General features: G+C 48.5%; 1 protein-coding gene across 4 annotated transcripts in view; it reads left to right on the top strand.

The window, feature by feature from the left end:
* LOC128569911 (multidrug and toxin extrusion protein 1-like) overlaps nucleotides 1-26,700 on the top strand; it is a 44,957-nt gene that overhangs the window by 9,253 nt on the left and 9,004 nt on the right. The window contains exons 2-16 of one of the 4 annotated variants that reach the window (XR_008375482.1): nucleotides 2,540-2,641; nucleotides 5,335-5,403; nucleotides 7,811-7,959; nucleotides 9,612-9,654; nucleotides 11,339-11,383; nucleotides 14,162-14,259; nucleotides 14,504-14,601; nucleotides 14,707-14,820; nucleotides 14,904-14,971; nucleotides 20,433-20,541; nucleotides 20,651-20,726; nucleotides 21,808-21,877; nucleotides 22,114-22,246; nucleotides 22,341-22,467; nucleotides 25,708-25,802. Coding sequence is in view for 3 of the 4 variants with exons in the window: in XM_053568608.1 (XP_053424583.1) it covers nucleotides 2,540-2,641; nucleotides 5,335-5,403; nucleotides 7,811-7,959; nucleotides 9,612-9,654; nucleotides 11,339-11,383; nucleotides 14,162-14,259; nucleotides 14,504-14,601; nucleotides 14,707-14,820; nucleotides 14,904-14,971; nucleotides 20,433-20,541; nucleotides 20,651-20,726; nucleotides 21,808-21,877; nucleotides 22,114-22,246; nucleotides 22,341-22,465 (1,299 nt within the window). In the remaining variant the exon portion in view is untranslated. Of the gene's footprint in view, nucleotides 1-2,539; nucleotides 2,642-5,334; nucleotides 5,404-7,810; nucleotides 7,960-9,611; nucleotides 9,655-11,338; nucleotides 11,384-14,161; nucleotides 14,260-14,503; nucleotides 14,602-14,706; nucleotides 14,821-14,903; nucleotides 14,972-20,432; nucleotides 20,542-20,650; nucleotides 20,727-21,807; nucleotides 21,878-22,113; nucleotides 22,247-22,340; nucleotides 22,468-23,960; nucleotides 24,235-25,707; nucleotides 25,803-26,700 lie in introns of those variants that run through there. The other 3 variants (XM_053568608.1, XM_053568606.1, XM_053568607.1) reach the window with 3 other exon arrangements.

Below are 26,700 nucleotides of genomic sequence, written 5' to 3'. Positions count from 1 at the left end.
AGTCCACTTCCCTTGAACGGCTGTGAGAGGTGGCATCAGGGCTGGCCAGTGGCAGCATCACCAGTCCAGGGCCCTTATGGGGCAGCAGTGGGTGATGGTGGTGGGCCCAGCAAATCCTTAGGCACCCGTTCTCTCCTTCTAGGGGAAGGAGGTCCAAGGAATCCACCTCTTGGACCACATATGGCTCCAAGGGGAGAGGGCTTTCCCAGGGGCAGACTGGCCTGCCTGGGTCTGGCAGGCACCCTACTCCTTGAGCCACAGGCGCCGCCCTGGAAGTGGTTTTAAATTAACCTCAAGAGGGTGGCACCTGTGGCTCAGTGGGTAGGGTGCCGGCCCCATATACGGAGGATGGAGGGTTCAAACCCTGCCCCAGCTAAACTGCAACAAAAAAATAGCTGGGCGTTGTGGTGGACGCCTGTGGTCCCAGCTACTTGAGAGGCTGAGGCAAGAGAATCGCTTAAGCCCAGGATTTGGAGGTTACTGTGAGCAGTGTGACTCCATGGCACTCTACCGAGGGTGACATAGTGAGACTCTGTCTCTACAAAAAAAAAAGTAAGGGTGGCGCCTGTGGCTCAGTCGGTAAGGCGCCAGCCCCATATACCGAGGGTGGCAGGTTCAAACCCGGCCCTGGCCAAACTGCAACCAAAAAATAGCCGGGCGTTGTGGCGGGCACCTGTAGTCCCACCTACTCGGGAGGCTGAGGCAAGAGATTCGCTTAAGCCCAGGAGTTGGAGGTTGCTGTGAGCTGTGTGAGGCCACAGCACTCTACCGAGGGCCATAAAGTGAGACTCTGTCTCTACAAAAAAAAAAAAAAAAAAAAGTAAATTAACCTCAAGAGGTAAGTTCATCGTCCAATCGTGCAGCAAAAACATTGTGGAGCAATTCATTGTAGTCACTAGAATTATGACAAGTGGCTCAGTGAAGCTGAAGTTGCCCACATATCTGAGGCTTCATAGAATTAAAAAATGCAAAGTGCAGCTCGGCGCCTGTAGCTCAGAGGCTTGGGCACCAGCCACATACACTGGAGCTGGCATGTTTGAACACAGTCTGGGCCTGCCAAACAACAATGACAACTACAACCAAAAAATAGCCAGGCGTGAGTGCCTGTAGTCCCAGCTACTTGGGAGGCTGAAGCAAGAGAATCACTTGAGCCCAAGAGTTTGAGGTTGCTATGAGCTGTGATGTCATGGCATTCTACCAAGGAGGACATAGTGAGACTCTGTCTCAAAAAAAAAAAAAAAAAAAATGCAAGGTACTCAGCAGACCACTAATGCTTCACCCAGAGAGTTCGGATCCTACCGGCCTTCCAGTGAGGTGAGTTCATTTCTGCCTCCACGCCTCCTTCCTGTGGCATTCCTTGCTGGCTGGAGTGAGTTCTGTCTGTGGAGGGCTGTATTCTCTCCAGTCCTTGCTAAGAATCACATGAAACAGAGCTGGGCACAGTGGTGGCTCATGCCTGTAATCCTAGCACTCTGGGAGGCCGAGGTGGATGGATTGGTTGAGCTCAGGAGTTCAAGACCAGCCTGAGCAAGAGCGAGACCTCATCTCTAAAAAATAGCTGAGCACTGTGGCAGGCACCTGTAGTCCCAGCTACTTGGGAGGCTGAGGCAAGGGGATCACTTGAGCCCAGGAGGTTGAGGTTGCTATGAGCTATGACTCCACAGTATTCTACCCAGGGTAACAAAGTGAAACTCTGTCTCAAAATAAATAAATAAATTTGCTCGGTGCCCATAGCACAGTGGTTACGGAGCCAGCCACATACACTGAAGTTGGTGGGTTTGAACCCAGCCAGGGCCCGCTAAAACAACAATGACAAGTGCAACAAAAAATAGCTGGGTGTTGTGGCGGGCACCTGTACTCCCAGCTTCTTGGGAGGGTGAGGCAAGAGAATTGCTTGAGCCTGAGAGTTTGAGGTTGCTGTGAGCTGTGATGCCATTGGACTCTACCAAGGGTGACATAAGGAGACTCTGTCTCAGAAAAGAAAAATCTAGGGGAACACAGCTTTTTCCAGGATTGTTTCGTTCCCTGAGTGCAGCAATATCCTCTATGGTGGCATGCTGTGGTGTCATCATAGCTCACGGTAACCTTAGTCTCCTGGGCTCAAGTGATCCTCTTGCCTCAGCCTCCCCCATAGCTAGGATTACAGGTGCCTGCTACGATGCCTGGCTATGCTCAAAAAAACAAAAATCACACATAACAAGGGGGTTATCTCTGAAGGCAGCTTCTGCAAATTTCAGAGGAAATTTAATGCAATCTATGGCATGAGAAATTGAAGTGAAAAAATAAACTGGAAAGGCTGGGAAGTTCTGAAAACCATGATTCTGACCCAGTGGTCACAAATAAACATTTTGATATCTCATGAAGCCCCCCCGGGATGGCACGATTCCCCCAGGAATGGTGGCCGAGGCTCGTTGAACACTGGGTCTCTTCACCTCCAACTGGAGTTGAGGGGAGGGTTTGCCCCCTGGCAGGGCCTGGATCCCTCATGGCAATGGTCTAGGGGGCACTCACCTCACCTCCTGTCACCCTCTCCTCCCAGTTCCTGGTCCAGCTGATGGTGTTCCTGATCAGTTTCATAAGCTCCGTGTTCTGCGGCCACCTGGGCAAGCTGGAACTGGATGCTGTCACCCTCGCAATCGCCGTATGTATTGGGCTTTCTAATCCTAATTCATTTCCTTCTGCTGCTGCAACAAATTACCAAAATGTAGTGGCTCAAATGCTGAAAGTCTATGTGCTGCTGAAGCAAGCACTAGTACTGAAAGTCAGAAGTCTGAAATAGGTTACACTGGGCTAAAGTCAAGGTGCCAGCAGGCTCACAGCCTTGCTGCTCCTTTGCCGTATAACCTCACAGGGTCCCATGTTCTGGGGATCAGGATGGGGACATCTTGTAAGGAGGCAATATCCTGTCTGCCATCTCATGTAGTTTATTTCTGTTTTTTGTTTTTTTTTTTCCAGACCTGCAAAGTCTTTTTTTTTTGGAGAGACAGAGTCTCACTTTATCACCCTCGGTAGAGTGCCGTAGCATCACAGCTCATAGCAACCTCCAACTCTCCAACTCCTGGGCTTTAGGCGATTCTCTTGCCTCAGCCTCCCGAGCAGCTGGGACCACAGGTGCCCGCCACAACGCCCGGCTATTTTTTTGTTGCAGTTTGGCCGAGGCTGGGTTTGAACCCTCCACCCTCTGTATATGGGACCAACACCCTACCCACTGAGCCACAGGCGCCGCCCATATCATTTAGTTTCTAATCCATGAAGCCTGGTTCTCACTCCTGGGCCCACATCTGGGAGTAGGGAATTGTAGAAATCTGACTTCATCAGGAGAAACCCAGTCTCCTGTGCCCCACCATCCTCAGCATCTGTCTCACTGACAGTCCTTCTTCCAGAAACGGAACTGGAAGGCCAAACCTAACATCCTGATGTCCAAGCCTAAAATTGGGCGGAACCCCGGATCCTCTCTCTATTGTAGCTGTAAACCCCCAAATCTCTGCCGTAAATTGTCAACTGGCCACGCAAGATGGAAGCATTTGTCCAGTTAGATTATTGCTAGAAAAATGGATTCAGTGCTCTGGGCAAGGGCGTGCGCTCCTGTCCCCAAAGCCTCCCCTCCCCTTATCTGCCGCCCTGGTGGAGACATTTTCTCTTTACCTGCCTTGTACCTTCAGGCATTTGAGTTTGCTACCCTTGAACTATACAAGACTTCTCGGAACTGATCACCAACTAAATACAGAACTAGTTTATTTTGCCTCAGGAAGCACTTAGGGAGCCTAGGCAGATTGTCTTTGGCTAAGGAATTGGAGGCTGTAGCCAAGATTTAGCAAAGCTGCTGCTAGGCTGGGCCTTATTTGGGCTGCTGTCCATGGGTTCCTCGCTGTAGACTTGGGGAGATACAAGGCTGCAGATGTGGAAAGGCACCAGATACTCTACGATGCTACTCTTGGTTTGGGGGGCATTGCTCTGGGCTCCTCCAAACTCTGGGAACTGCAGGATTTTGTGGCTGACCCCAGTTAAGAGGAATACCCCTGAAGAGGCTCTGGTACTAGCCTGGACTTCAGACTTGCCCCAGTGTCTTTTAGGATAGGGACACAGTCCTACTAGGTCTTGAGCAAGTGGCTTATCCAAAACTGCCATGTGCCACGTTGCATTCCCTCAGTAAGGGCTCCTGATCCACAAATGGAAGAGCAAAATAACTAAAACTTAAAAAAAGAGGGTAGTGCCTGTGGCTCAAAGGAGTAGGGTGCCGACCCCATATACTGGAGGAGGTGGGTTCAAACCCAGCCCGGGCCAAAAACTGCAAAAAAAAAAAAAAGAGAGAGAGAGAGAAAGAAAGGCTGGGCAGTCACCTGTGGCCTAAATTGTCTTTTTTTTTTTTTTCTTGAGATAGAGTCTCACTATGTCGCCCTTGGTAGAGTGCTGTGGTGTCACAGCTCATAGCAACCTCAAACTTTTGGGCTCAGTGATTCTCTTACCTCAGCCTCCCAAGTAGCTGGGACTATAGTTGTCCACCACAAAGCAGCTATTTTTTTTTGCTTGTAGTTGTCATCATTGTTGTTTGGCAGGCCCGGGCTGGATTCAAACCCACCAGCTCTGGTGTATGTGGCTGGCGCCCTAGCCGCTGAGCTACAGGTGCTAAGCCTGTTGTCTTTGTTGTTTGGCAGGCCAGGGCTGGGTTTGAACCCACGAGCTCTGGTGTATGTGGCTGGCGCCCTAGCCACTACAAGCACTGAGCCTGTTGTTGTCATTATTGTTTAGCAGGCCCGGGTCAGTTTAAACCCGTGTGTATGCGGCTGGCACCCTAACCACTGAGCTACGGGCACCCAGCTGCTGTGGCCTAAATTTTTCTTCCTCCTTTGAACTTGTGCATGTCCTTTAAGCTGGCCCAGCTTGTCTGAGCAGAGGGTTCCAGGCAGTTAACTGAGCTGATTTTTTTTTTTGGAGACAGACTCTTACTCTGCCACCTAGGCTAGAGTGTTGTGGTGTCAGCCTAGCTCATAGAAACCTCAAACTCCTGGGTTCAATGAATCTTCTGCCTCAGCCTGCCAAGTAGCTGGGACTACCAGTGCCCACCAAAATGGTTGGCTAATTTTTCTTTTTTTAGTAGAGACCAAGTCTTGCTCTTACTCAGGCTGGTCTGGAACTTTCGAGCTCAAGGGATCTTTCTACCTTGGCCTCCCAGAGTGCTAGGATTACAGGTGTGAGCCACCTCTTGTGTCCCTTAGTTGAGGTTAAACTGACTTGTGAATCCTGAAGGAGGAGCTTGACTCTGATCATCACAGAGAGATTGTCTTCCTTTCCTCATTTAACTCCGCGGAGCTTTACCTTTGGGTTTATTTACAGGTCATCAACATCACTGGTGTTTCCGTGGGGTTCGGCTTATCCTCTGCTTGTGACACCCTCATCTCTCAGGTAAATGGAAGCAATCACACTTTCACAGGGGTCCTGGATATCTCTCAAGCGTAGGTGGAAAAATGCCACTGGCAAGAGGGGGAGTCATTGCACAGAGGAGGAAATCCACGCCAGCGAGCGTTACTCCACCATCAGTTCCACTGCTCCTGGCTGCTGTGAACTGGTGCTGATTGGTGTGGCTGTCTAACACTATGCCTTGACCAAACAGGGAGCATTTTGTAAAAGTCCTTTCTGTCACCCACTGCATGTTGGATTCTGGTTAGTCCTGTGGTTCTCACACTTGAGAATGGCCTGGAGGACTTGTTAGCACACAGGTTGCCAAACCCCACCCAGTTGCATGCTAGTAATTATTCACCAACCAGTAATTATTCACCAACCAGGTCTTCAGGGAAGGGGAAGAGGGAAACATCTGACTTGGTAGTGTTTGCCAATTCCAGAGGTGTAAGCATTCCCTCTGTGGTTAATTTCAAGCTACTGAGGAGAATGTCACTGAGCACACAGCTGTGCACAATACACAATTTGGCTTTTGTAAGCCAGTGGGAGTGGGTTCCAGCACACCATTGTCCCTACCCCAAGAATTTATGCTTTACTAAGTCTGGAGTTTGTTCAAAGAATTTGCATTTCTAACAAGTTTCCAAGTTTCCTGACTGCACATTGGAGTCATACCAGGAACTTTTTTTTTTTTTTTTTTTTGTAGAGACAGAGTCTCACTTTATGGCCCTTGGTAGAGTGCCGTGGCCTCACACAGCTCACAGCAACCTCCAACTCCTGGGCTTAAGCAATTCTCTTGCCTCAGCCTCCCGAGTAGCTGGGACTACAGGCGCCTGCCACAACGCCCGGCTATTTTTTGGTTGCAGTTTGGCCGGGGCCGGGTTTGAACCCGCCACCCTCGGTATATGGGGCCGGCACCCCACCAACTGAGCCACAGGCACCGCCCCATACCAGGAACTTTTAAAAATTCTTAATATCTGGCGAGTTTGAATCTAGCTGGCAAGTTCGAATCCAGCCTGGGCCTGCCAAACAACAATGACAACTACAACCAAAAATCCAGCCAGGCGTTGTGACAGGCGCCTGTAGTCACAACTACTTGGGAGGCTGAGGCAAGAGAATCACTTCATCCCAAAAGTTGGAGGTTGCTGTGAGCTGTGATGCCACAGCACTCCATCCAGACGACAGCTTGAGGCTCTGTCCCCCCCCCCAAAAAAAATTCTTAATATCTGATAGGCCAGGCGAGGTGGCTCACACCTGTAATCTTAGCACTCTGGGAGGAGGACTGCTTGAGTTCCGGATTTGGAGACCAGCCTGAGCAAGAGTGAGACCCTGATGTTTACATGGATGGAGCTGGAACATATTCTTCTTAGCAAAGTATCTCAAGAATGGAAGAAAAAGTATCCAGTATCCCTACCATGAAACTAATTTGTAGCTTTCATATGAAAGCTGTAACCCAGGCTCTGCACCTGTGGCTCAAGTGGCTAAGGCGCCAGCCACATACACCTGAGCTGGCAGGTTCGAATCCAGCCCGGGCCTGCCAAACAACAACGATGGCTGCAACCAAAATTTAGCTGGGCATTGTGGCGGGTGCCTGTAGTCTTAGCTACTTGGGAGGCAGAGGCAGGAGAATCACTTGAGCCCAGGAGTTGGAGGTTGCTGTGAGCTGTGATGCCACAGCACTCCACCCAGGGTGACAGCTTGAGGCTCTATCTCAAAAAAAAAAGAAAAAAAGAAAGCTATAACCCAATTATAGCCCAAGAATATGGGTAAAGTGGAGGGAGGGTAATTGGCAGGACCACACCTAAGGTGCATCTTACAGGGGTACATGTGAAACTTACTAAATGTAGAATATAAATGTCTTAACACAATAACTAAGAAAATGCCACGAAGGCTATGTTAACCAGTGTGATTAAAATATTTCAAATTGTATATAAAACCAGCCATTGTACCCCATGACTGCATTAATGTACACAGCTATGATTTAAAAATAAAAAACAAACAAACAAACAAAAAAAGACCAAGACCTCTGTTGGGCGTTGTGGCGGGCTCCTATAGTCCCAGCCACTTCAGAGGCTGAGACAAAAGGATTTCTTGAGCCTAAGGGTTTGAGGTTTCTGTGAGCTATGATGCTACAGCACTCTACCAAGGGCAACAACAACAACAAAAAATTATTAATGTATGAGTCCCACCTTGGAACAATTAAATCCAGGAAATCTTTAGCGGTACTCTGTCATCAAAGTCTTAAAAATGTTCCCCCAGGTGACTCTTATGGGCAGCCAAGTTTGAGAATCCCTCACCCTTTTCACTATCTAAAGACTGTGGTAAAAATCTTTATGAGGCATGACTGGAGGTGTTGGGGGGACAGTGACGGTTCCGCATCTATGCTGATGGGTTTGTCTTGGCTTGTGCACCACAGACGTTCGGAAGCCAGAACCTGAAGTACGTGGGGGTCATCCTGCAAAGGAGCGTGCTCATCCTGCTCCTCTGCTGCCTGCCCTGTTGGGCACTCTTCCTCAACACCCAGCACATCCTGCTGCTCTTCCGGCAGGACCCTGACGTGTCCAGGTAAGATGGGGCCCGTCAGGACTGGGTGTCCATCCCCCCAGAAAGACCGTCTGTCCAGGTTCAGCCTCTGGGAGCTACAAAGGCCAGGGACCACACACCAACTCGGTTTACACTTTCTTTCTTTTTATTTATTTATTTTTGTAGAGACAGAGTCTCACTTTATGGCCCTCGGAAGAGTGCCATGGCCTCACACAGCTCACAGCAACCTCCGGGCTCAAGCGAGTCTCTTGCCTCAGCCTCCCGAGTAGCTGGGACTACAGGCGCCCGCCACGATGTCCGGCTATTTTGGTTGCCCAGCTATTTTTTGGGTTTGAACCCGCCACCCTCGGTATATGGGGCCCGCGCCCTACCGACTGAGCCACAGGCGCCGCCCCCTCGGTTTACACTTTCTTCAGCCAATGTCCTCGGAGCTCGGTATTCTCCACACCTGAGCTCTAGATCTCTCCTTTCCTGCTTGACTCCTGGGGTTAAGGGTTTTAAGTGCAATTACATTTGCAAACCTCCTCCCTTCGGGGTGGTGTAAGATTGTGGTGTTTGTTCATAGTTCAGTTATTCTTGAACTTGGTTGATAATAAAATCACCTGGGTGCTTTTCATTTTTTTTGAGACAGAGTCTCACTTTGTTACTCTTGATAGAGTGCTGTGTTGTCATAGCTCACAGCAACCTCAAACTCTTGGGTTCAAGTGATTCTCTTGCCCCAGCCTCCCAAGTAGCTGGGACTACATGTGTCCACCCACAGCACCCGGCTATTTTTTTTTTTTTTGAGACGTAGTCGGCTATGTCGGTCTCGGTAGAGCGCTGTGGCATCACAGCTCACAGCAACCTCAAACTCTTGGGCTTAAGCGATTCTCTTGCCTCAGCCTCCCAGGTAGCTGGGACTACAGGTGCCCACCAGAACGCCCGGCTATTTTTTGTTGCAGCTGTCGTTTAGCTGACCCAGGCTGGGTTCAAACCCACCAACCTCAGTGTATGTGGCTGGCGCCATAACCACTGTGCTATGGGTGCCGAGCCAGCACCTAGCTATTTTTAGAGACAGGGGTCTTGCTCTTGCTCAGACTGGTCTCGAATTCATGAGCTCAAGCAATCCACCCATCTCAGCCTCCCAGAGTGCTAGGATTACAGGCGCCAGCCAATGTTCTGGACGCCATCCCCTAGGATTCTGTTTTAATTGGTCCAGGGTGAGGCCTGGGCATCAGTAGCTCTCACAGCACCCCAGATGATTCCAATGTGCTGCCAAGTTCACCACCCACTGGTTGAATTCATTAAGACCTTTAAACAGTCCCTACCCTAAACCAGTGGCTCTGAGTGCAAAGGACTTTTGGCAATATCTGAGGACATTTCTGGTTATCATAACTGGTAGTAGAGGGGCTGCTCCTGGTCGAAGCCAGGAAGGCTGTGTGAGTCAGCTGGCTTTCATGCCAAGGTCGAAAACCCCTGTCCTACCCCTACAGACTTAAAAACTAAGAAAGTTCAGCTGGGGTATAAGATGACAAGCTCTACGTGCCAGTTTTTACATTTGCTCCAACAGTGTAAACCTGTTAATTTAGAAAGAGCTAAGAATGCAAAAGGCAGTTTTAGTTACTTTATTCTGCCTACCTTTCCCTTGAAACAGAGGCCCCTCTTACTGTTTTCCTTTTTTTTCTTTAATGCAGGCTGACCCAGACCTACGTCATGGTCTTCATTCCAGCTCTTCCTGTAAGTGTACAAGAGGAAAGAAGTTCCCTTCTTGGAGTCTGCCGCTGAGAAGTAGCTTCACTATCTGAGAACCCAATGTAGTGGTTCAGCCTTAGCTGATTCTAGGAAGTGTGGCCCATTAAGTTTGTCTCAAAGAAACACCAAGATCAAGGTGACTCAAAAGGGCCGAACTGTAGCTAGAGGGACCTCCAAGACTGTCTGTGAGGAGTGCAGACTTTTTGTTTTGTACAGGGGGAAAGTCTTGTCTTTTCTTTTCTGTTTTTTTTTTTTTTTTTTTTTTTTTTGAGACAGAGTCTCACTATGTCACCCTTGGTAGAGTTCACAGCTCATAGCAACCTCAAACTCCTGGGCTCAAGCGATTCTCTTGCCTCAGCTTCCCAAGTAGCTGGGACCACAGGCGCCCGCCACAACACTTGACCATTTTGTGGGGGGTGGTGGTTGCAGTTGTCATCGTTGTTTAGCAGGCCCGGGCCAGGCCATCCACCTTTGGTGTATGTGGCTGGTGCCCTACTCACTGAGCTACAGGTGCAGAGCCCAGGGGGAAAGCCTTAACCAACTCAGAACCCCTGAGGGTATCACCTTTAGACCACTTTTTGTCTGCTGAGTGTGATCACATGAAAACTGTCAGTTCACATTAATATTTGACAAAGCAGTGTGTAGTCAATGAACTATAAAGGCTAAGTGTTATTCAGTTGGAAAGTGTAGCTGAATTAGTCTGCTTGGGCTTCCATAACATAATACCACAGATTGGCTTAAACAACAGAATTTTTTCTCCTGGATTAAAGCGATTCTCTTGTCTCAGCCTTCCCAGTAGCTGGAACTACAGGTGCCCGTCACAACACCCATCTAGTTTTCTATTTTTAGTAGAGACAGGGTCTTACTCTTGCTCACGAACTCATGAGCTCAGGCTTTCTACCCGCCTCAGCCTCCCAGAGTGCTAGGATTACAGGTATAAGCCACCACACCGGCTCCCTAAACAACGGAAATTACTTCTCAGAGTCTGGAAGCTGGGAGTCCAAGGTCAAGGTGCCAAGAGGCTTGGTTTCCCCTGCAGCCTCTTTTCTTGGCTTGCGGATGGTCTCCCTCTTGCCACCTCTGTACACGGCTGTCCCTTGGCCCATGCCACACTCCTGGTGTCTCCTGTCTTCCTGGAGACACCAGTCCTCTTGGGTCAGGGCCCCACCCTAACGACCTCATTTTAATTTAATCACCTCTTTGAAGACCAGTGACTCCAGGTACAGTCACATTAGGGGTCAGAGCTTCAACGCAGGGATTTAGGGGACATAATTCAGTATTTGCCCTCCTCATTGGCACTGTGCTCTTTAATTTATCCTGAAACCTTTCAAGTGTGATATACTTTAATTATCTACCAAGGAGGGCTGTAGCCTGGTCTGCGGGGAAGTGCCCGCTTGGAGTTTGTCCCGGGACCTGCTTCCATGTCAGTGTCCCCAGAAAAGCACTTGCCATGCTCCCAAGGAAACTGCACCTCCTTTTGCTGGGTGAGGGGTTGCCTGGATTATGTTCGTCCATGAAACAGATGCAGGAAACACCTAGGCCATGGCTCCCCTGCCCTTGCCCCCACCCTGAGATAACGACCTCTGTGGCTCCCAGTTCTGGGCTATGTGACCTCACTGTTGTGTGGCAAGGCTGAACGTTAATATTTATCTCTCTTGTTCTCTTGTAGGCAACCTTTCTTTACATATTACAAGTTAAATATTTGCTCAACCAGGTAATGCTGTCTTTTTCTCTGGGAGGCTAATGGGAGTTCGTACCTTTCTGGGATGAGGGCCCCTGAAAACCTCCAGGGCCAGGGCTACTTGGCAGGGTAAGGGGACCTCACCTACCAGGAACCACTGGAAGACACTGTTTGGTGTTGTACACATAGGACTTTGATGTTGAAAGGTTTGTTAACTGATATCAAGGAAGGAACACATTTTTTTTTGGCTCTGGAAAATTCTTATCCAATTCCCACTTATAAATATTGTCATTGGCAGGGTGGGATCAGAGCCTCGGTGTTCTTTGGCTCTGCACTTGAACCCAGCTCCCCAGGAGGAAGGGTGCATCCCTGTCCACTCCCCAGACAGAATGGAGTGTCAGAGCGTCCTGTCTGGCTCCAGGGAGCTGACCTCTGCTGTGTTTTGTCTGAAAGGTCCCATTTTCCTCAGTGGGGACATGAAAGCTCAAATTGTAATGATGCCTAATGTTAACCAGAGCTCTTCACATGAGGTTAACAGTCATAGCCAAAGGCCCCAGCGTGGTTGCCTTGACTTGGTGGGTATGGACTTATGAGGCCAACATCTGTGGGACTGTCAGCTTCCTTCCAGGTAAATTCAGGCAAACAGGGCGGCTCCCAAGAGATGGGCTGGCCCCTGGTCAGTACATGTAGGGCCTTGTGTTCTCTGCTGGTGGGGAGGGCGTTAGTTTTGGAAACAAACTAATTAGCAGGGGGAAGACAGCCCCTAGAGAAACAGCTAAGTGTAATGCCTACGAGAGGCACCTGGGTTTTGGAGACATTTAGTACCCAGGAGAGGGTGTAGGGTGAGTAGAGAGCCAGGCAAGGCCTGGGGGCAGGGAATACTCACACTTGCGGGGGAGAGTGAAAGGCCTTGGAGGGACGGTGACTCCAGTGACTCACTGTGAGGTTGCCATCTCCTCACTTATCTTCAGATTCTGTCTTTGTGCCCTGACAGTCACGTTCACCTCGCTGACCCTCATCATTTTTTCCAGCCGTCTTTAGGAGATGCCCACCTTGTAGGCCAGGCCTCTCCGCTTGCCCTGCTCCTCTGCCCTCCTGCATTCCATCAAGGGGAGGGGCCTTGGCCCTCATCTCTCCCAGGCAACTGACCTTTTTGGCCCTGTTACTTCCATCTCTCCATCTTTCCTTCCCTCTGGTCCTGTGGCTTCTGCCTGGCCCTCCCCGCTCTGTGCATGGCCTAATTCACTTCCTGTCATTTGTCCCTCTGTGTCATTTCAGAGGCCTTTCATGCAGCTCCCTGCTGCCATCTGCCTGAAACACAAATCTGATCACAGACTCCCTCACTAAAACCGACCTGGGTCTCCTGGTAAATAAGTGGCCCACATGAAGGGTCGGCCAAGACTTTGGTCCCTGCCCCATCAGCCCGTGACCACCGAGACACACCTGCAGTCCAGCTGCGTAGGCAGCTGGGCTTATTGACCCATCGCACTGACAGAGATTGGAGTTGAGGTGGCTCAGCAGACAGAGGAAGAGGAGTTATGAGTCTGGAGAAGTGTGGGGTTCAGGTGACATTTAAGGAGGCCATGGCCGGTAGGTGCAGAGCAAGCCTGGAGTAGAGGTGTGAACATCAGGTCTGGACTGCAACGCAGACGCAGTTCCTCTTCCTTGGCAACTGGAAGGCTGAGTGGCTGCAGGAGGAGGAGAGAAGCAGAGCCCCGCAGCTCTGTGCCCAGCTGGAAGCGGAGGCTGCTCTTCAGTGCTGAAGTGACTTCCAGCCTCCAGCCAAGAGCAACATGTGTTCTTTTTACCAATATGATTTCAAACAGCAAAATTTCTTACCGTCCACGATTTTAGACGACAAAGTTTCTCAGTGAATAAGGAAGCTATGGTCATTCCAAAAGTGGGCTGGTGTGACTATGGGAGAAACAGCTGTTCCTCTTACCTTTGTAGCTGACTTTATCTGTGTCTGTTTTTCTACCCTGATGTGTGCTGGTCCAATGCAAGTTTACTCTTTTTCTTGAGTCAGAGTCTGACTTTGATGCCCTGGATAAAGTGCCATGCATCACAGCTCACAGCAACCTTAAACTCCAGGGCTCAAGCAATCCTCTTGCCTCAGCCTCCCAAGTAACTGGGACTACAGGTGCCCACCACATCACCTAGCTAATTTTTCTATTTTTAGTAGAGATGGGGTCTTGGTCTTGCTCAGGCTAGTCTTGAACTCCTGACTCAGGTGATCCACCTGCCTCGTCCTCCCAGCGTGCTGGGATTACAGGTGTGATCCACTGTGCTGAGCCTTACGTGATTTTACTTTCATGCCCTAAGTCTTACTTGGAGATTCCAAAAGGTCTGGATGTTTCTTCTGCCCCTGTACTCACAAGAGTCAGATCTGATGGGACCATTCCACACTCCAGAAAAAAACACGAGCTTCTTAAGATTTTCATACATCAATTTTCTGAATTTCAATTTTGTTCAAGAAAGTATTGTCATTTTCTCCCATCATCCAGTGCTGAAAATGGCTTACTGAACCCCTTTAATCTCTGCCAGTCCTCCCACTACCTGGGTCTGTGCCATTGCTCTTCTTTCCTGTCTGCTGTCTTCTCATTTTCTGCCCATATCTCACTGTGGCCAGAACTCTGCACTTCACACCTCAGAGAGAAGAGGATGGGTGGGGGTGGGAAGTGGGAGCAGCAAGGCTGTGTTTTCCCCAGTTGAGCCTTCCTTACAGGCCTGTGACACCAAATGTGTTTGGGTAGCCGAAAGGCAGGGAGGCTCTGCCGGTCTCAAGGATGGCCTGCCATGTCCTTGTTCCAGGGAATCGTACTGCCCCAGATTGTAACCGGAGTTGTGGCCAACCTTGTCAATGCCCTTGCCAACTATCTGCTTCTCCATCAACTGCATCTTGGGGTGATGTGAGTCCATCCTACTCTTGGGACAGGGAGAAAGGTGACTTGCATGTGGCTTTTCCAGGGGGGAGAAGAATGAGTGGGCCCTTTAGCTGGTTCTTGCACCACTCTGGAAAGCACTGTCAGGGATGGAGGGCGACGCTGCTCAGGGAAGAGGAAGACTTCAGGGCCTGCTGAGGATGGCATAGTCAAATGGCCCAGTCCCCTCCTCATCTAGGGAGTGCCCCCTCACTGGGACCGTTCTTTCCAGAGGCTCTGCATTGGCCAATACGATTTCGCAGTTCACCCTGGCTCTATTGCTCTTTCTCTACATCCTTGGGAAGAAACTGCACCAAGCTACATGGGGAGGTAAGGACTGCCTTTAGTCTTCCAACTTGGACATGGGTTTTGTCTCGGGTTGACTGTGGCCTGACTGCCAGATGGATGGGAACCGTGTGTGTTGCCCACCTGCAGGGTGGTCCCTCGAGTGCCTGCAGGACTGGGCCTCCTTCCTCCACCTGGCCATCCCCAGCATGCTCATGCTGTGCATCGAGTGGTGGGCCTATGAGGTCGGCAGCTTCCTGAGCGGTCTGTATGCACACGGATGACGGTGACTGGTGGGAGCATAGGGCCCTATCCAAAGGCAGGTGTCAGCTGTCTTTCTTCACCAGGTATCCTCGGCATGGTGGAGCTGGGAGCTCAGTCCATTGTGTATGAACTGGCTGTCATCGTGTACATGGTAAGGGTCAGAGGGCCAGGTGTGCAGAGACCCTAACTGTCTCCCTCGCTTGATACCCGAGAGAGTCCTATGGATGAGCACAAGGTTCATACCTTACGTGGTCATTTATGAAATGATGGATGAAAGTAACATCTCATCCTGGAGCCTGAGAGAGGGCTTCGGTGCAGTTGGATCTTCCCACTCAGCAGAAGGGGAGATGCTGGGCAGAAACTCCAATTGACCTGTAGGTCCCCTTTCTCCTAACAGCTCCAATTGGCAAGGTTTGATTTTCTTTCCATACTTCTAGAATCTCTTTCAGTTGTCACAACACGGATGTCTTGGGGGGACAGGTGGGCAACATAAAGGAGAGATGAGACCGGGTGTTTGGCAATAAACACCAAGCCACCTGCCCACATCGTCCTGCCTGTTGTGAACCCGGGAGAAGTGAAGGCAGGGTCTCAAAGAGGTATTTGTTCACCTGTGTTCACAGCAGCATTATTCACAACAGCCACAAGGTGGAAGCAACCCACTGGCCATGGATGGATGAATGGCTAAGCCAAATGGGGCATATGCATACAATGGAATAGTGTTCAAACTGGAAAGGAAAAAATTGATGTGAGAGAGGAGAACCCCTGTCATTAGAAGCTTTCCTTTGATTTTGTTTTACTGAAAAGGTCAACTGGAAATTCTGAAGGACTCTCTTCTATAAATGCCACTTGAAAAATATAAAATTGGGTGGCGCCTGTGGCTCAGTTGGTAAGGCACTGGCCCCATATACCGAGGGTGGTGGGTTCAAACCCGGCCCCGGCCGAACTGCAACCAAAAAAAAAATAGCCGGGCGTTGTGGCGGGCGCCTGTAGTCCCAGCTATTCGGGAGGCTGAGGCAAGAGAATTGCTTAAGCCCAGGAGTTGGAGGTTGCTGTGAGCTGTGTGAGGCCATGGCACTCTTACCGAGGGCCATAAAGTGAGACTCTGTCTCTACAAAAAAAAAAAAAAGAAAGAAAGAAAAATATAAAATTAAAGACAGAAAAGGGAATTTAGAATTTGTATTGTAGGAAGAGACTAAAGCCAGCAGATGTGGTATTAAAACTTAGATCTCCCGGGCGGCGCCTGTGGCTCAGTGAGCAGGGCGCCGGCCCCATATACCGAGAGTGGTGGGTTCAAACTCAGCCCCAGCCAAACTGCAACAAAAATAAAAAGCTGGGCGTTGTGGCGGGCGCCTGTAGTCCCAGCTACTCGGGAGGCTGAGGCAGGAGAATCGCCTAAGCCCAGGAGTTGGAGGTTGCTGTGAGCTGTGTGACGCCACGGCACTCTACCGAGGGCAATAAAGTGAAACTCTGTCTCTACAAAAAAAAAAAAAGAATGCTTAAAAAAATAATAATAAAAAAATAAAACTTAGATCTCCCTACTCGATATTGATTACATTTTAAAGGTACATACAGTGTACATTTCTTGTCTTTAAGAATAATTCTCTGGGAGGCCAAGGCAGGTGGATTGCCTGAGCTCATGGGTTCGAGACCAGCCTGAGCCAGAGTGAGACCTCGTCTCTAAAAATAGCCAGGCATTGTGGTGGGCGCCTATAGTCCCAGCTACTTGGGAGGATGAGGCAAGAAAATCACTTGAGCCCAAAGGTTTGAGGTTGCTGTGAGCTAAGATGCCACAGCACTCTACCGAGGACAACAAAATAAGACTCTTGTCTCAAAAAAAAAACAAGAATAATTTTCCTAAGGACCTGTGTTTTTTGTTTTTGTTGTTTTTTTTTTAAACCCATGGTGGAATTTTTTAACCTATATTTTTCACTTCAATGCTTTTTACATTTTGTTTTGGTAAGTTCAGTAACTACATCTAAAATAAATGTGTAACATACATAGCATTCCACTATATGAAAGACAATCTTTTTTTTTTTGAGACAGAGTTTCACTTTGTCACCCTGGGTAGAGTGCTGTGGCATCACAGCTCACAGCAACCTCCAACTCCTGGGCTTAGGTGATTCTCTTGCCTCAGCCTCCTGAGTAGCTGGGACTACAGGCACCCACCACAACGCCCAGCTATTTTTGTTGCAGTTTAGCTGGGGCTGGGTTCGAACCCGCCACCCTTGGTATATGGGGCTGGTGCCCTACCCACTGAGCCACAGGCGCTGCCCAAAGGACAATTTTTAAACCAATCTCATTGTTGAACATTTGGTTTATTTCCAACGTTTCAAAAAATATATATATATATTTTTTTTTTTTTGATGCAGTCTTACTGTGTGGCCCTGGGTTGAGTGCTATGATGTTATATCTCACAGCAACCTCAAACTCTTGGGCTTAAGAGATCCTCTTGCCTCTAGAGATCCTCTTGTCTTAGACTTCCAAGTAGCTATGGGACTACAGGCACCTGCCACAACACAGGCTAGTTTTTCTATTTTTAGTAAAGATGGGTTCTTGCTCTCGCTCAGGCTGGTCTTGAACTCCTGAGCTCAAGAGACCCATCCACCTGGGCCTCCCAGAGTGCTAGGATTATAGGTGAGAGCCACTGCACCTAGCCCATTTCAGTATTATTAATAGACTTCAATTCGAACCCAGCCCCAGCTAAACTGCAACAAATAACTTCAATGGACATGCTAGGATAAATATATGTTTGGTTATTTAATAAATTTTCTAAAAGTGAAAGAATTACAATATTATGTCTTTTTGCATGTTTCTACGTGATTATTTATTTATTTATTTTTGAGAGTCTGTCTGTCACCCTGGGTAGAATGCCACGGCAATATCATAACTCACAGAACCTCAAACTCTTGGGTTCAAGAGCTCTTCTTGCCTCAGCTTCCCAAGTAATTTTTATATTTTTAGCAGAGACGGGGTCTCACTCTCGCTCAGACAAGTCTTGAACTCCTGAGCTCAGGTGATCCACCTGCCTCAGCCTTGAAGAGTGCTAGGATTATAGGTGTGAACCACCATGCCCAACGCACATAATTTTTCAACAGACTCATACAAATTTACAATTAGGACAGGCATAGAGGCTTGAAACTGTAATCCCAGCACTCTGGGAGACCAAGGCAGGAGGTTCAATTGAGCTCAGGCACTCATGACCAGCCTGAGCAAAAGCCAGACTCTGTCCCCACTAAAAATATAAGAATTAGCCAGGTGTTGTGGCAGAGGTCCGTAGTTCCAGCTACTGGGGAGACTGAGGCAGGAAGATCCCTTGAACTCAGGGGTTTCAGGTTTCTGTGAGCTAGGCTGATGCCAAGACACTCTAGCCTGGGCAAGAGTGTGTCTCAAGAGGAAATTTATACTTTTCTCCTTTTTTTTTTTGTGGTTTTTGGCCGGGGCTGGGTTTGAACCCGCCACCTCCAGCATATGGGACCGGTGCCCTACTCCTTGAGCTACAGGCGCCGCCCTATACTTTTCTCCTTAATGAAAAGAAGAATATATACCTTTTCCTCAGATTCACCAGTCGTTTATATTTTGGCCAGCTGCTCTGTCTTACTATCTGTCCATATTCAAATTCTATCAATTGTTCTGGCCTTTATAACTATAAGCATTCAGGCTTTCCACTTGGGTTCCCCCCTTGGTGCTGGAGGTTCTCGTCCCCCTTTTTTGCTCATCAATCTTTCTGTCAATAAACTCTATCCTGTCACTTATTGGTTTAAAATATATATATATATAATATATATAACTATAAGCATTAAGATGTCAATGTTTCTTCAGTGCCCTTTAATCTGGAGCAGATCTTTAGTCTTTTTTGACCTTGGCAGTTCTGTATGCAGCATTTCCCTCATCAGGAAAACCACAGAAGTGACGCTGTGTCCTCCTTGGGGCCTCGTGTCAGAAGGCACATCATGTTGACCTGTCCCGTTATTGGGGATGTTGAAGTGGGTGGTTAGGGTGGTGTCTGCCAGGTTTCTCCCTGTCAAGGTACTGTCTTTTCCTTTGGCATGAAGAAATCACATGTTGGGAGAGCTCTTTGCTTTTCCCTACTTGTGGCTTTCTAAGCAGGGACTCAAGCTTTCATTTCTTTTATAATTTATTCCTCAGTCTGTATATCAGATTTTCCTAAAGCTGGTCCTTACCCATCCTGATTGTAAAGCAACATTCATTTCTCTCTCTCTTTTTTTGAGACAGAGTCTCAAGCTGTTGCCCTGGGTAGAGTGCCGTGGGGGCATCATAGCTCACAGCAACCTCCAACTCTCGGGCTCAAGTGGTCCTCTTGCCTCAGTTTTTTTTTTTTTTTGTAGAGACAGAGTCTCACTTTATGGCCCTCGGTAGAGTGCCGTGGCGTCACACTGCTCACGGCAACCTCTAACTCTTGGGCTTACGCGATTCTCTTGCCTCAGCCTCCCGAGCAGCTGGGACTACAGGCGCCCGCCACAACGCCCGGCTATTTTTTTGTTGCCGTTTGGCCGGGGCTGGGTTTGAACCCGCCACCCTCGGCATGTGGGGCCGGCGCCCTACTCGCTGAGCCACAGGCGCCACCCTTGCCTCAGTTTTTTAAATTTTTAGTAGAGACGGGAATGGGGGGCGGGGCAGAGGGGGCGGTCTCCCTCCGGCTCAGACTTGTCTGGAACTCCTGAGCTCAGGCAATCCGTCCATCTCAGCCTCCCAGAGTGCTGGGATTACGGATGTGAGCCACTGCGCCCGCCGAACATTCATGTTTAAATTGAGTGATGAGGCCGCCCGCCGTGGCTTACACCCGTAATCCCAGCACTCTGGGAGCCGGAGGCGGGTGGATGGCCTGAGCTAACGGTTTTGAGACCAGCCTGAGCCAGGGCAAGACCCTGTCTATGAAAAATGGCCGGGCGTTGTGGCGGGCACCTGTAGCCCCAGCTACTTGAGAGGCTGAGGCGAGAGAATCGCTTAAGCCCAACCGTTTGAGGTTGCTGTGAGCTGTGACGCCACCGCACTCTACTGAGGGTGAAAAAGTGAGACTGTCTCAAAAAGAAAAATAAATTGAGTGATGCATTCTTTCTCCTTACGAATGCTGACTTCTCCAGTAGCAAATTCTTTTTGGGTAATTCCTGCGCGTGAGGCGCTAGTCTAAGCAGTTAGTTTGTGTGACTCATTCACCCCCGACTGTGACCCGTGAGGTAGGTTCTGTAGCACACTCAGGAAACCCCTTGTAGGGGTAAAACAACATAAGAGAGTAAGTGACTTGCTCGGGGTCGTGCAGGCGGTTTGGCTTCTGGGTCCCGAAGCCCAAAGCGGCGCTGCTCCCCTCAGTTCCACTCCTCTCTAAACCGGGTTCCTCCCCCGTCTTTCTAGCAGACACGAGCGTAGGGTCCGGGCCCCACGCGACCCCCAGAGAACCAGGTGACGGAGCGGGAGCTCTGCGGAGCAGCGCAGACCGGACCCGCCTCGGGTTCCGCGGTGGCCCCGGCGCGCCCGGTGGACAACGCGGCTGCCGCACATCGTGTCTTTTAGCACCAAGTTTTACCACTAGGCGGGAAGCGGGAGCTGCTGCTCCGCGTTGCAGTCCCGTAGCGCAGGTTTCCTTTTCACTTTAGATCCCTTTGGGCTTCAGCGTGGCTGCCAGCGTCCGGGTGGGAAACGCGCTGGGCGCGGGAGACGCCGAACAGGCGCGGAAGTCGTCGGCGGTGGCGCTGCTGGTCACAGGTGCGCGGCCCCGCGTGCGACCCCGCCCCCGCGCGCGCCCCCCTCCGCGCGCGGCCCCGCGGCGCGTTCTCAGCTCACCGCGTTCCTCCCTCCACTGTTTTATCTGCAGCGCTCTTTGCTGTGACATTCTGTGTCCTGCTGTTATGCTGTAAGGATCTTGTGGGGTACATTTTCACTACTGACCGGTGAGTGCTGGGGGGTTTCTTGATAAAGAAATAGTTAATCCACGGTCGGGAGCGGTGGCTCACGCCTGTCATCCCAGCGCTCTGGGAGGCCGAGTCAGGTGGATTGCCTGAGTTCACGAGTTCAAAGCCAGCTCAGCAAAGCGAGACCCTGTCTCTATGAAAAATAGAAAGGGTCCTCAAACTTTTTAAACAGGAGGCCAGTTCACTGTCCCTCAGACGATTGGAGGGCCGGACTATAGTTTAAAAAAAAAAACAACTATGAACAAATTCCTATGCACACTGCACATATCTTATTTTGAAGTAAAAAACAAAACAGGAACAAATACAATCACACCGCCTCGTGTGGCCCGCGGGCCGCAGTTTGAGAACCCCTGATAGCTGGTTGTAGTCTGTAGTCCCAGGTTCTTGGGAGGCTGAGGCAGGAGGATTGCTTGAACCCAGGAGTTTGTGGCTGCTCTGAGCTAGGCTGAGTCCATGGCACTGTACTACCCAGGGTGACAGAGCAAGACTGTCTCAAAAAAAAACAAAAAAAAAGGCTAAGCACAGTAGCTCAGTGGTTAGGGTGCGGGCCACATGCACTGGGGCTGGTGGGTTCGAATCCAGCCTAGGCCTGCTAAACAACAACAACAACAAAAGTTGGGTGTTGTGGTGGATCCCTGTTGTCCCAGCTACTTGGGAGGCTGAGGCAAGAGAATCTCTTAAGCCCAAGAGTTTGAGGTTGCTGTGAGCTGTGACGCCAGGCACCCTACCCAGGGTGACAGCTGGGCAGGGGCAGACTATGTCTCAATTAAAAAAAATAAAATAAAAAATGGGTGAACAGGAAAAACACAGTGTATACAGAGTTGGCACTATCCGATTTCAGGCAACATATCCCCTGAGGATATGTCGGGGCTACTGCATATTTTTTATAAAAGTCGTTAGACACAACTGTGCAGTGAGATTCCTGGACAGGCAGAGCAACAGCGGGATTGTCTGTGAATGGGCTGGAGTGCACACCTGGGCAGGTCACACCCAGACGCAGTATCATTGTTTTTTCCACGTGTTTATGTTCTAAACACCACATGCTTTGTTTTCCTAACAGGGACGTCATTGATTTGGTGGCTCAGGTGGTTCCAATTTATGCTGTTTGCCATCTCTTTGAAGCGCTTGCTGTAAGTATTACCTGATTCCCCTAAGCACTTCTGTAATCTATGCATTTCTTCCATGGTCAACTTCACCCAGAAGAGGGGCTAGAGTAGGTGGTGATAGTGAATGTTATATTTAGTTAGAAGAATACTTGCACCTGGCCATGGGTTTTTAAGCCAGAGTCCCCCAGAATGATGAGTGCTCAGGAAATGAGCGTCTTCAGAAGCCAGGTTGACATGGATGGGATGTCATCTGCCCACAGTGCACTTGCAGTGGCATTCTGAGGGGAAGTGGAAATCAGAAGGTTGGAGCCATTGTGAATGCCATTGGCTACTACGTGGTTGGCCTCCCCATTGGGATTGCGCTGATGTTTGCAACCAAGCTGGGAGTGATTGGTAAGCTTCAACCCTCATCACCCCCATCCCACCCCAGCCTCTACCTCCTGCCTGGTAGTTTTCTCACTGTGTATCTTGTGGGTCTCTCCACAAGGGCATGGGTTTAAAGGGCATGAACAGCACAGAAGGAAGGGGCCTCGGACTTCTTCCCAGTCACCTTGTTGTAATTGGAAGAAAGAGCCACAGTATCTGAAATTACCAGAGCTAATCACTTCTTAAAAGTAGGGAAATAAATGATCCGCCCTGCTTTGGTTTCTAAAATAATAATTTGGAATATATTGGCAGTTAATAAATGATTATATTAAAACCAGGCCCTTATCTTTGGGGTGAAGTAGTGACCAACTTAAGGATGGTTTGTTAGGACTTGGCCAGCTTAGAAGTGGTGAGAAAATTGATATCTTAAGGGCACATAGAGTTCACTATGTTCCATTATGTTGCATGTTTTTCTCAATTTCAATAATATTTTAATTAAAAATACAGGAGTTCTTCAGTGAATTGAATTGCCAATGCAAAGTTCATTGGGCTTGCAACATGGTTCAGAAAAGTATTTAGCTGAGTTTCTGGTATCACTCATATTTTAGATTTTCCATGGTATTTCTAATAAAAATGTTAGAGGAATCTATCTTTTTTAAAAAGTATTTTATTCAGGGCGGCGCCTGTGGCTCAAGGAGTAGGGCGCCAGTCCCATATGCCAGAGGTGGTGGGTTCAAACCCAGCCCCGGCCAAAAAAAAAAAAGTATTTTATTCAAGATAATATATCTAAAATGTTATCATTGTGGCTCAGCACCTGTAGCTCAGCAGCTGGGGCGCCAGCCACATATACCGGAACTGGTGGGTTCAAACCCAGCGTAGGCCTGCCGGACAACAATGATAACTACAGCCAAAAAAAAAAAACAGCCACACATTGTGGTGGGCGCCTGTAGTCCCAGCTACTTGGGAGGCTGAGGCAAGAGAATCGCTTAAGCCCAAGAGTTTGAGGTTGCTGTGAGCTGTGACACCATAGCACTCTACTGAAGGTGACATAGTAAGACTCTGTCTCAAAAAAATAATAATAATAATAAATATGTGTGTGTGTAGATATAGGGGACACACATATATCTTCGAATGAGACACACACACATATATATCTTCATCCATCTCCAGTGACTCACTCATTCATTCACAAAGCACAAAGTATACACACACAGAGGAAGTTGAGAATCACTTAAGAGAAATGTCGGGGGTCCTGAGGAGGTGAAGGGTAAGGACTGTGAGAAGACTGAAGTCAATCACTCCACTCACCTCATAGAACAAAGTGTGGTCTGTGTCTGTTTTCAATACTATGTCTTTTCTGTTAGGGTCTCCCTGCATGTGTCCAGGAGAACAGCAGAATTCTGCAAGTTCTCAGGAGCAACCTCAGCAAATCATAGTGGCCATTGGAATTCCCTGGGAGGCTTTTCAAATACATAAATTCCTCTGGCCTCTCCCAGGGGAATCTAATGATCATCAACCCCAATCTAATGTTTGGGGTTCCTAAGTTGAGTGAAACAGAAATATTTTATGTGCTGTATGGTAAAATTAATGGAAATCTAACTGATGATCTTCAAATTTATAGCTAAAGGTAGCTGGTTATTTTCTGTTGAAGATGGTTTGATCGAGCTTGTAATCTGTATAAACTGGGGACACTGCCTTCAGATAAGGAAGCCAGTGGTTTGCTTTTACTAATTCTGTACAGGAATAGCCCTAATTTTACTATTCTAAAGAGTGGGCTGATCATATCTGAGAAGCATGATATGAGGATGGTTGGTACCAAGGAGCAGAGCTGTAAACTGCGCTGAATCTGGTCATTTGAACCTGTGAGCCAGGAACCCAGTCTGGTTACCTTCACCCTTACACAGACCTGGACAGCTTGGAAATAAAGAAGAGCAAGCAGATAAGGCAAAGGCTGTGCCTTCTGAGCCAGCAGGGCAAGGTTGTTGATCACCATCACATGCGTTTGGGCAGAGATTCAAAGGCAAGCAGAGGCATGGGAAAGCTTTACCGTGGGAAAAAGGGAAGGCTTCAGCTGTGCCCTGAATGGAAGCTGTTGGCCTGGGGACACTGGATGTAGCTGACTAGAAATGGGGCCTCCTGCAGGACTGATTAGAAATATGTATTTTACTTTTTCTGGTTGATCCTAAATTGGAAGTGGGGATCAAAATTAGGGAAGCTGTTGGTTGTTAATTAAATTCTGGCCATTTGAAGCCAATTGTTACAGAAGTTACTGTTTAGCTTACTGGATTATCAGTAGACACTTCCTGTAAGTCTGGTTTATAGCAGGCTGGCTTCCTGGGCTGTTTTTACCAGGTAAGGGGGTTGGCTTCCTGGGCAGGGTACTGCAGGTTATGGGTCAGAGATCTATTGTGTTTTGTGGTTTTTTGTTTGTTTGTTTTTATTTTTTGAGACAGAGCCTCTCTTTGCCCACGCTAGAGTGCCATGGTGTCATAGCTCACAGAAAGCTCAAACTCTTGGGTTCAAGCAATCCTCTTTCCTCGGCCTCCCGAGTAGCTGGGACTACAGGCGCCTGCCACAGTGTCTGGCTGGTTTTTCTATTTTTTACTGAAGATGAGGTCTTGCTCAGGCTGGTCTGGAAATCCTGAGCTCAGGGGATCCTATCTTGGCCTCCCAGAGCCCTAGGATTATAGGCATGAGCCACCACCATGCCTGGCCAGAGGTCTATTTTTATATATGCCTGAGGCTTTGTCCATCTGTATTTCAGTCTCTCTCAGCTACTGGTGGAGCTCTTGATTCTGTCAATAGTTCACTGTTGACAAAAAGGCTTCATCATTTGGAATCTCCCTGTCCCTGTGTGGATTTGTCAGGTGCTGTCTACACGGTACTTTGAGATCCATTCCCACTCACACTCCGTTGTTGTTGTCTGATTAGCTCTGGTTCATGACCCTGCTCTGGGAGCTTCCAGCACAGTCTGTGCCAGAAACAAGTCAAGGACCAAGGGCTGGCAGAATGCTCTAGAAGAGGGAGCATCACTACTTTAAAGGGCTAGTGATTCTGCCTTTAATTTAGTTTTTTGTTTGTTTGTTTTTAATGTTAGTCTCCTTCCTTGAGGAAAATAGGGCAAAAATAGTTTGTTCTGGGAAATTTTATTTCCTCCTTCCTTGAGGAAAATAGGGCAAAAATTGTTCTGGGAAATTTTATTTCTTTATGACTGTCACTACCAACGTATTATAATCACGAAGGCCAAAATAGCATCTGCACGTTTGTTCTGACATTCTGAACCAAAAGAGGTGGCTCCTAAGGGGATGGCCTCCAGAACTTTCTGGAAAGGCAGGGAAAGAGCAGAGAAGCAGTCTCTGGCACACTGTGGGGTCCCCCTCTGCCACAAAAACAGGTTTTCATGGCTGACAGAAGTGAGACAGGAGAAACACACTCCCCATGGGTGGCTGATTTTCCACTGAATTAACCTCTATTGTTTCCATTTCCAGGTCTGTGGGCAGGGATGATCATCTGTGTGGTCTCTCAAGCTGTGTGTTTTCTAGGCTTTATTGTTCGGCTAAACTGGGAAAAAGCCAGTCAACAGGTAACTCTACTCATTGCTGTAGAAAACAAGCAGGATCCACTGGCTCTCTCTCTCCTTTTGTAAGGTTCTTTGCTTTTTTTCTCCCTTCTTTCATCACAAATGCTGTTTTCCTTATTGTAGTTGTAAGTAGACTTAATTCAGATGTGAAGGGCTGGATGGCTTTGGCTTTATCTGTTGCCCTTTTGTTTATTCCTTGAATAGAAAAACAGGGACCCTTTCTGCCTATTAGGCCACCGGGCTATCACCCTTATGTAGGGAAAGACAGTTTCAGGGTAGGAATTGGAACTGGAAAGAAAGATGGGATGCATCAAATTCATCCTACTATTGCTTTTTATGATACCAGAATATTTCGTTAAGAGACTTGTGGGCAGACAGGGCCCCAGTTTCTCAGGCCACAACACTGTACAGGCCCTTGATAAAGCCCCAGGGGAAAAATAAAAGGGAGTAAAATAACCATGGGGCGGAATCAGCGGGAAAACTCTGGTAACATGAATAACCAGAATAGATCAACCCCCCCCCAAGAAAAGATACGGCAGATGTGATTGAAGATCCCATTCATAAACAACTGGCTGAGATGTCAGAAATCGAATTCAGAATTTGGATTGCAGACAAGATTAATAAAATGGAATTAGGAATTCGAGGAGAAATTCAAAAGTTGTCTCAAGAATTTAACGAATTTAAAGACAAAACCACCAAAGACTTAGACACACTGAAGCAAGAATTTACAGCCCTCAAAGATATGAAAAATACAGTAGAATCCCTCAGCAACAGAATGGAGCAAGCAGAAGAAAGGATTTCTGACATTGAAGATAAAGTCTTCGAACGCTCCCAATCTCTCAAAGAGGAAGAGAAATGGAGAGCAAAAACGGATCACTCACTCAGAGAGCTCTCAGATAAT

This window comes from Nycticebus coucang, chromosome 18, assembly GCF_027406575.1.
Source record: "Nycticebus coucang isolate mNycCou1 chromosome 18, mNycCou1.pri, whole genome shotgun sequence".
NCBI lineage: Eukaryota > Metazoa > Chordata > Mammalia > Primates > Lorisidae > Nycticebus > Nycticebus coucang.
Note: the sequence above shows the minus strand (reverse complement) of the source record. Positions and strands in the feature narration are given on the sequence as shown.